At 32.5% G+C, this 9,871-nt stretch overlaps 1 protein-coding gene across 1 annotated transcript; it reads right to left on the minus strand.

Moving 5' to 3' along the window:
• Positions 1 to 7,000: 7,000 nt before the first annotated feature.
• On the minus strand, positions 7,001 to 9,592 carry LOC114185659 (reticulon-like protein B17). The gene is made up of 8 exons (XM_028073522.2): positions 9,132 to 9,592; positions 8,886 to 9,039; positions 8,682 to 8,756; positions 8,453 to 8,594; positions 7,870 to 7,939; positions 7,720 to 7,785; positions 7,517 to 7,639; positions 7,001 to 7,418 (listed from the first exon to the last, which is right to left on the minus strand). Exons 1-8 carry the CDS (start codon positions 9,493 to 9,495, stop codon positions 7,240 to 7,242), a joined length of 1,173 nt encoding a protein of 390 aa, XP_027929323.1. The 5' UTR covers positions 9,496 to 9,592; the 3' UTR covers positions 7,001 to 7,239.
• Between the last annotated feature and the right edge of the window lie 279 nt (positions 9,593 to 9,871).

Below are 9,871 nucleotides of genomic sequence, written 5' to 3' on the forward strand. Positions count from 1 at the left end.
TGGGGATTTAATAAGCATTGGGCCTGTGAAGCCTTCTTATGGACTAGGTCAGCCCGTGTGGGGGCCCAAAAAATGCTTTTAGTTCCAACCAAAAGTAGAAAATATTATATTTGGTTAAAGTTGTCTTGACACAATATTATATGATGCTAAATAATAAAAATATTTTGAAATGAGGAGAGAACACAGTGGGAAAATGACATTTGTAGTACTACATTATACATATTAATATAAAAGATCTTCGATCATTCCACCCATGTTAATAATCTTCTACTTAGGAAGGTAATATTAAGCCTAAAAGATTAAGAAATTAATTCCTTACGAATCAATATTTAGCACCATTAGTGTTTCTAATATTCGTGTAATGGATTTTTTTTTTATGAAGATACGTATTCCCTACATACGTGAAAAGATTAATATTAATGGATCGTCTCGGTTAACTTTTTCACCTGAAGACCCGCTTTGTATTTTTCTTTTAAAATTTTACACTTTATTTATATGTGGAGAATGAAGAGATCAAGGGCAGAATGACGAAAAAGGACTCACTTATACGTCCTGCTTTTAATGAAAGACGCATAGACATATAAGTATAAAGTTTTTCATTACAAAATTTAAAGAATAAAAAAACGTAAGAGATGTTAACAATAACATATGTTTACTGTTAATAAATTGCATAATGTTTTTTTCGCGATAAAAACAACTATATATAATAAATTATATTGCAAACATAATTAAGAGATAATCGATTACTCAATTTTGTTTGCGGCATAATTATTATAAAATCTATTTTTTTATTTGTTAAAACATAATAAAAAATAATATATAAATAGTAAAACAATTAAATAAAATAATACTACAATAGAAGAAAAAAGTCTTTATTTTCTTAGTTTAAATAACTTTTATTTACATTTATATCCTACATTTCTCTCTCTTTTATTATTGTATTTTTCATAAATAAAGTATTAATGTAATGGTGGGTCTTCCGAGAGAGGGTCACTAATAAGGTACAACATCCATGAGACATGAGTCTCAACCTACACATACAGGTAAGGGATTGATACCATTCTTAACTCAAAATTTTTTACTCAATGTGGGACTTAGACTCGCACTTGAAATCCTAACAATTTCCTCATCAAGTGTGAGCATTGGTACTTTCCCCTTAAGCTAACTACTAAGTACCCTATCCATTCTTCCATAGTGTTTTTCTTCTTAACGAGACACACTTACCTGATTCCTGACCCACTGTCAGGATTACATTACTTTTGATACAAGGACTTGTCTACGTCAATCACCACATAAACCAAACTCTGATACCACTGCTGGATTTTTCGAGAAAGAATCATTAGGGAGATACAATACCAACGAGACATGTTGGTTATTAACATCAACAATTTTAGTAGGATCATCCGCAGGTTTTCCAACTTTAGAAGATCCACCGTTGGTATTATTATCCTTATCAATGTCTTTGAACTTCAACGAAGAAGAGGACTTGTTGATACTGAAATCTCTTTCTTTATGGCTTGTTCAACGTTCTAATTTAGAACGTCCTCAGCGTCCAACGTTCTAATTTAGAACGTCCTCAGCGAGAATCCAATTGTTCATCATTTGAGGAAACATCTTCATGTTGTTTTTTGGATGAGTGATGCCACAGAATATCATGCTCAGCACGATCTTCGTCACTAGATCCTTTTAGGCCCTTCTCATGGATTGAACCACTTTGATTTTCTTGATTTGTCTTGGACAAGCCTAAACTATTAGGATCACTAACATCACGTTCTTTGCTTTTTCTTGAGCCTTCTATATGCCTAACTTTTTGGTTATCTGAAGCATTAGTCACCACAACTACTTGACCTTTCCTACCTAGACCGCCTTTCCTCAGTACTATATTGATTTTCGCGCACAGTACCATCATCACACCCTTTATGATGTGTACTTTCATCCTGAATGTGGTCTCTTCTCTTCATTTGATCATTATGATACATTGCTTCTCTTTATTCATCTTTAGCCCTAACATGACCAACCCATGCTTTTTCTTCCGCTCCTCGTCCACTTCTTACATAACTTCGTCCTTCTTCTCTTTCATGCTTAGGTAGGAGTTCTTCATGGGACTGTTTCATCTGATGTCAATCCTCCCTATCCCTCTACCTATCATTCCTTCCCTCATAATCCATGCCTCATCTTTCTGCCTAGCAACATATTGATCATTAGGGTTATCTCTAAATCTTTGCAGGTCATCCCTCTTTCGTGAATCCAAAGCTTCATCTCTTTCTCTCCTACGTCGACTAGCATTTTTCCTGTAGTCATGCAGAATTTCTTATATCAATATGCTTCCTCCTAAGATATTCCTCATCCTTTCTCCTATTGTCATGGTAATACTCCACTCTTAATACCTTATCCTCAAGTCGTCATCTCTTTTCGTATGTGTTGAGTCTTTACCATTATCCAATAGTTTTCTAAAATAAAGATTATCTTTTTTGTCATTTCTCTCATTTTATAGAATGAAAATTATCCAATAATTTGTTAGAATTGATAAAAATTAGAATCTATTGAATATATATATATATATATATATACTAATAAAACTGAACGAAAATGGAACATGGTATTGGAGCGGGCAAATATTTCCTACTTATTTTGTATATCAAAATACATTTTTAACTTTTTGTTCATGTTTTTTATTTAAAATTGTTATTGAAATCACGATTTCAATTTTTTTTATGTTGTTTTAAATGAATAACAGCATTAAAATATATATATATATATATATATATATATATATATATATATATATATATATATATATATATATATATATATATATATATATATAACAAATACAAAAATTCATTTAGAAAAAAAACATAAGCAAATTTTATATTATATGATGCTAAATAATAAAAGTATTATATTTGGTTAAAGTTCTCTTGACACAATATTATATGATGCTAAATAATAAAAGTATTTTGAAATGAGGAGAGGACACAGTGGGAAAATGACATTTGTAGTACTACTTTATACATATAAATAAATAAAAAATCTTCAATCATTTCACCCATGTTAATCTTCTACTTAGGAAGGTAATATTAAGCCTAAAAGATTAAGAAATTAATTCCTTACGAATCAATATTTAGCACCAAAGTATTAGTGTTTCTAATCTTCCTCTAAAGGATTATTTTTTTTTTATGAAGATACGCATCCCCTGTATACGGTGAAAAGATTAATATTAATGGATCCTCTGGGTCAACTTTAACTTTATCACCTGAAGATCCACTTTTTATTTTTCTTTTAAATTCAATACAAAATTTAAAGATTAAAAAAACGTAAGAAATGTTAACAATAACAATTTGGGTATTTAGAGATAGGATCACCAATGAGGTACAACGTCAATAAGATATGAATCCAACATGATTAACACTACTCTTAACTCAAAACATTAAGATAATGAATTTATGAGTATTTATCTTTATATAACGCTCAACTTTTTCATTTTTACTCAATATGGGACTTAGACTCGCACTTGGACTCCCAACAATTTTGCCCTCAAGTGTGAGTATTGGTACTTCCCTCTCAAGCTAACTACCGAGTCCCCTACCCATTTTTCCATAATGTCTTTCTTCATAATGAGACACGTTTACCTGACTCATGACCCACTGTCAGTGTTACTTTTGATACAAGGACTTGCATAAGTCGATCACCACATAAATCAAACTTTGATACCATTGTTGGGTCTTTCGAGAAAGAACCATTAGGGAGATACAACACCAACGAGACATGTTGGTTATTAACATCAACAATATTAACAGGATCATCTGCAGGTTTTCCAGCTTCAGAAGATCCACTGTTGGTATTATTATCCTTATCAATGTCTTTGAACTTCAATGAAGAAAAGGACATACTGAAATCTCTTTCTCTATGGCTTGTCCAACGCTCTGATTTAGGACATCCTCAGCGAGAATCCAGTTGTTCATCATTTGAGGAAACATGTTCGCGTTGTTTTTTGGATGGGTGATGCCCTAGAATATCATGCTCAGCACGATCTTCGTCACCAGATCCTTGTAGGCCCTTCTCGTGAATTGGACCACTTTGATTTTCTTGATTTGTCTTGGACATGCCTAAAATATTAGGATCACTAACATCACATTCTTTGCTTTTCCTTTAGCCTTCTATATGCCTAAATTTTTGGTTATCTGAAGCATTAGTCACCATGACTACTTGACCTTTCCTACCTAGATCGCCTTTCCTTAGTACTATATTGATTTTCATGCACAAAAGCATCGTCATGCCCCTTATGATGTACTTTCATCCTAAATTTGGTCTCTTCTCTTCATTTGATCATTGTGATACATTGCTTCTCTTCATTCATCTTTAGCCCTAACATGACCAACCCTTGCTTTTTCTTTTACTCCTCGTCCACTTCTTACATAACTATGTCCTTCTTCTCTTTCACGCTTAGGTAGGAGTTCTTCATGGGACTGTTTCATCTGATGCCAATCCTCCCTATCTCTCAACCTATCATCCCTCTCCCTCATTATCCATGCCTTATCTTTCTTCTTAGCAACATATTGATCATCAAGGTTATCTCTAATTCTTTGTAGGTCATCCCTCTTTCGTGGATCCAAAGCTTCATCTCTTTCTCTCCTACATCGACTAACATTTTTCCTGTAGCCATGTAGAATTTTCTTCTGTCAATATGCTCCCTCCTAAGATATTCCTCATCCTTCCTCCTCTTGCCATGGTAATCTTCCACTACTTCATACCTCATCCTCAAGTCATCAATGTCTTGAGTCTCTACCATTATCCAATAAATTTCTAGAATAAAGATTATATTTTTTATCATTTCTCTCATTTTCTAGAATGAAAATTATCTAATAATTTTCTAGAATCGATAAAAATTGGAATCTATTGAATATATATATATATATATATATATATATATATATATATATATATATATTAGCACTAATAAAACCGAACGAAAGTGGAACATGGTATCGAAACAGGCACATATTTCCTACTTATTTTGTATATCAAAATACATTTTAAACTTTTTTTCGTGTTTTTTTATTAAAATTGTTATTGAAATCACGATTTCTATTTTTTTATGTTGTTTTAAATGAATAACAGCATTAATATATATATATATATATATATATATATATATATATAATAAATACAAAAATTCATTTAAAAAAAAAAGCAAATTTTAAAAGAACCGTGTATTTTTTTGATTGCTAAAAACGAATTTAAAAAACAACAGAAAAATATAAATAGTCAGGCAATTTCAGTTTTAAAAAAATATCAGAAATAGTCAACAAATGTATGATTTCATTTTAAGAAAAAATAAGAAAGCCAAAATCATGAATTAGTATACGATACAGACTTATGGTTTTGAATTGAATGAATATGGTTAACAGTTTTGAATTAAATGAATATAGTTAATATATCATACTTATATTTGAAAAAATAAATCCACCTGTACATACTCTAAACATCAACAAATGAAATGTAGTAATTATTATATATAGGAGAGGATGATGTCGTAATTATATATTGGAGAGGTTGATGGTTTTTGTACAAAATTTGTGCAGAAAATGCTTTGGATATCATATTAAAAACAGAAAATGATAAAGAAAAATATGAGAATAAATTTCTACTATCATTATGAAAATGTGAGTCAGTAGTCAAAGAAAATAGTAATGTAACAAACACGACAACAAGACATATTCTATGATATCAGTGCATACACACAGTAACAGAAAATGAAAATCTATATTCCAATAACTTTAAAATGAAATTGCACTACTTTCTTAAAATATATTCTTAAAAGTGTATATTAATAGGTTTTTGAAAAATGGTAAATTTTTTTTTGTTCTACTCAAATTAAATGATTTTATGAAAGGAAATGGCAAAAAAGAAATTGTATGGTATAACTATGTTGAAGATCCTACATTAAATAAAAATAAATGGTTTCAAATAGGTGTTTATTACCTTCCTTCGTTCTCAAATAGTAGTAAAAAAAAAAAATAGATGTAGCTAAATATACACTTCCATGCATGCACGAGACAATATATAGAGAATCCTTAAAAAAGCCAACTAGAACAACAACAACAACGTATTATTTAAGCGCATGCACCCCTCCAAATCTCTAACACCAAAATTCTTCATCAACTTCAACTTTCTCCAGAATAATCAAAGAAATCATTATATTATCAATGGCAAAGGTAGTTCTTACCCTTTTTCTGTGTTCGGTTTTGGTTTCCTCAGTTTTTGTTCATGATGCGGAGGCCACAGAAATCAGCAATGGAGCAATGAATCGTAACACTATCTCATGCAGCAAAAAGGCCTCTCATTCCTGTCAACTGCCATCGGCTAACCCTTATAATCGAGGTTGTGAAGCATCTAATTCTTGTAGATCCCCTGGATCACCTTCATAAATATATTCTTTTCAAATTTCGAGATATCGCCTATTCTAGAGTTAGAACTCTTAAGATATTATTTTTTTTAAATATCTTAAAGAATTGAAAAAAAAAATGTATTTATAAGCAATGTACATAAATAATACTTGTCTCTTTGACTTTTTTATCACCACCCATTAGAAGAGAACAGAAAGTTTTCATCTTAATTATATGAAAATAATTTTCTCTAAAATAGTTAAACAACTATTTAGGGGTGAGTCTGAGCTGAAGAAGTGTTGTTATCATGTTCCTTCTATAAAAATTTATATAAATTTTGACAAAATACGACATTTTCTTAAATTTTCAAGTAAAAGTATATATTGATGTATATCTCGCATTTCTTAACAAAATTGTAGATAGGTTTTTAAGTACGAAGGGTATCAAGACATAAAACCTGTGAGGAGTGTTATTAGCAAATTAATGAATATAAAGAAATAATAATCTCTCTATATATGTAATGAAATAAATTAGTGAAGAACAAATATAACATTTAAATAATATTAATACTATTATTATCATGTTTAACTATTTTTTTCAAGCTCCACCACTGCCTCAAAAGTATTTGATAATGTAAAAATAAACACCGATTGGTGTGCACATTCTGTGAAAAATATAGCGTTTGGCCAGAAACAATGAGTTTCTCACAATTGAATATGGTGTTTGTCCAGAAAATCAATACTACATATGTTGAAAACTTGAGCCACTCTGGATTATGCATGTGATTATGCATGTAGGATAAATAGGGAACAAAAACCTCATATGATACAGAACACAAATCAATAAGGTACTAGTTTTGGCTCCCTTGTTCCTTAACTACTACTAATGCTTTATGTGGTTCCTTCTCCTCTGGTTCTGGCATCACAGGTGCTTTCTGCTGTTCCTTCTCGCTTACTTGTGTTTCTCCATCTTCAAATTGCAGTGTAACCTGCTGCCTTAAATATCTGAACAGTACCAGCAATATGAAAACTGCAAAAAAAGAGTTATTTCACAAGAATCAACCATCATCACAAGTATAAAGAGTCCGATTTCCAAGTAGCCAACTAACTCTCTTACTAAGGACTTACTTGTGAAGATTCGAGTTTTGATAGAAGATAGATTCCAGAAGGCCATGATTACTGAAGCCAACACTTTCTTCTTGTGAGTGCAAGCACTCCATGTATTCAACAACCATAATTTCAAGCTCTCAGCTGCATAATCAAAGTTTCTTCTATTAAGCACTAAAAACTGGACATACCTACGAAATTTCCTACAAGTGGGGTGAGTTTACCTCTCTTATTTATATGAGCACTGTAGCAAGAATAGAGCTTTGGAACACTGAAACTGATAAAAAATCCTGTTCGTATGTATATATAAAAACTTTCTCAGTTTAGTAGGATATTATAAGACAAGAAATTGTTGGTGGAAAAGGGTTCCTCACCAATGGCACACAGCCTCCAAATAGTAATTAGGTGGCCGTACTCTGCTCCTAGTAGAAGGAAAGGAACTACCTGCAACAACAAAAACACCAACCAATTACTTAGGCAGCATAAATAATCATGGACCTGACATGTTAAGAACTCAATAAGAAAATTCAATCGAGCTATTGTGGAAAAATAGCTTCAATCACTGTGAATGCTTCTCAAGGCAGAATGATTCTCATGATCTCATCAGAGCAGGAACTTCAAACAGGGGATTCTTACCTACACCACGAGATATAAACAAAAATCCATAGGGTGGTGCCAGAATCTGAGAGTGAAGTTTTGTGAAGTATTGCCAGAATCCATAGGGTGGTGCCAATGTTGGGTTAAGCATGTAAATATGTTTTGTGTGGCTTTCTTTCTTTCTCATGGCTTCTATTATTAGTTCTTGAGCCTTTGAATCATTTCACATAACACCTATTATCGACTTTCGTAACAATTACTTTAATCTAAGGCCGTACCATATTAGCTGACAGATTTTACAATTACATGGGATGAAAAACTAAATTCTCAATATAAGAGAAGAAGAACTTGGAGGATTACTTTGAGGGTCATGGATGGCTCTCCTGAGAACAGCACCCTCATCTTTGAAATTGAAAAATTCACTGCAGGAAGACATAACTTTGCAAGACGCAAAATGTCATCTTCTTTCAGCTTGACTTCCCTCTTTTGCTCAACCATATTTCTGAAATAAAAACACCATAATCACAAAAACACAAAAAAGTTTGAAGCATAATAGCACAACCTATGAATTGAAAAGTAAAAATTGTACCCTTGACAAATCGAATTCGAGAAAAACGAAACACCCAAGAAGAGAATCCCAAATTGCGACAAGGCCGAGAAAATGCTGAAAAATACAAAACATCACAGATATTCCTCTACGTGGGTGAAAACAAAAACAAGAAAACACATAAAGTTCCCTGTCTAAATTTTGTCAAAAAAAAAAAAAAAAACAAAGAGAAATTGAATTACCTACCTAAAGTTCAGTCCTTGAGTAAAGCAAGAAGACAAAAGACAAAGCGACCCAAACCCAAACCAAAACGTTGACTTTGACGCATCTTTCCACATGATCAAATCACTAACCATCTGCCCAACATGATCAAAATCGCCGCCACTCTCTTCTTCACTTTCTGAAAAAAAAAAATAGGCACCCAGAAAAAGTAATTAAGATAAAATATTGAGAAGTTAAAGAAGCTAAAACATAACACCAAAAAATGCGTACTTGGAGATGAGGTTGAAGGTGGAACAGAGTTAGGTTTCTCCTTCTTAGTTCGCGCGGTTTGTCTTCTCTTCCTGGGTTGTTTCCCAACATCTTCGATCAACCCTGAGTCCTTTTCTTCTCGTACCTCGAGCTCGAAGCGTCGCCTCGGTTTGCGAGGGTTCCTCGGGGAGGCAGCTTGGGGTGCCCGGGTTTTGCAGCGGCGGCGTAGCCCAGCGGAATCCGGCAACTCTGGCGGCGGCGCGTCGATGTGGGTGGTGGATTTTGCAGGGGCCGAAGGGGATTTGGTGGGGGTTGAGAGGTGTTGTTGGGTGGGTTTGTCTTCAATTGGGAGAGAAGGGTTTTGTTGAGGAGAAGAAGAATCCATGATTTGCAATGGGTTTGTTGTGCTGTTTTGTGAGTGAGGAAGAAGAAGAAGATTGTTCAGGGTTCTGTGAGGTTCTTCGCAGTGTTAGGTGATAGTAGAATGAATTCGAATTAAGACAATTTAGGTACTAGCCGTTGGAAGATATCTGATTTTAAATTTTAATACAAAACCTACAATACTTAATAATTTTCTAAAACATCATCTGATCACAAATCAAATCACAACTAAATACGTAGTATATTAATTATTTTTAAAAACGTTGTATTAATGTTGTAGAAAAACAGGTATATTATTATTCATAATTTAATTACATAAAATCATTCAATTATTATCATTTTACTAATTTATTATCCAAATCAAAGTTTTTAGTATTAAT

The sequence above is a fragment of the Vigna unguiculata genome, chromosome 5, assembly GCF_037176805.1.
Source record: "Vigna unguiculata cultivar grain cowpea cultivar isolate G323 ecotype 2 chromosome 5, ASM3717680v1, whole genome shotgun sequence".
Taxonomy (NCBI): Eukaryota; Viridiplantae; Streptophyta; class Magnoliopsida; order Fabales; family Fabaceae; genus Vigna; species Vigna unguiculata.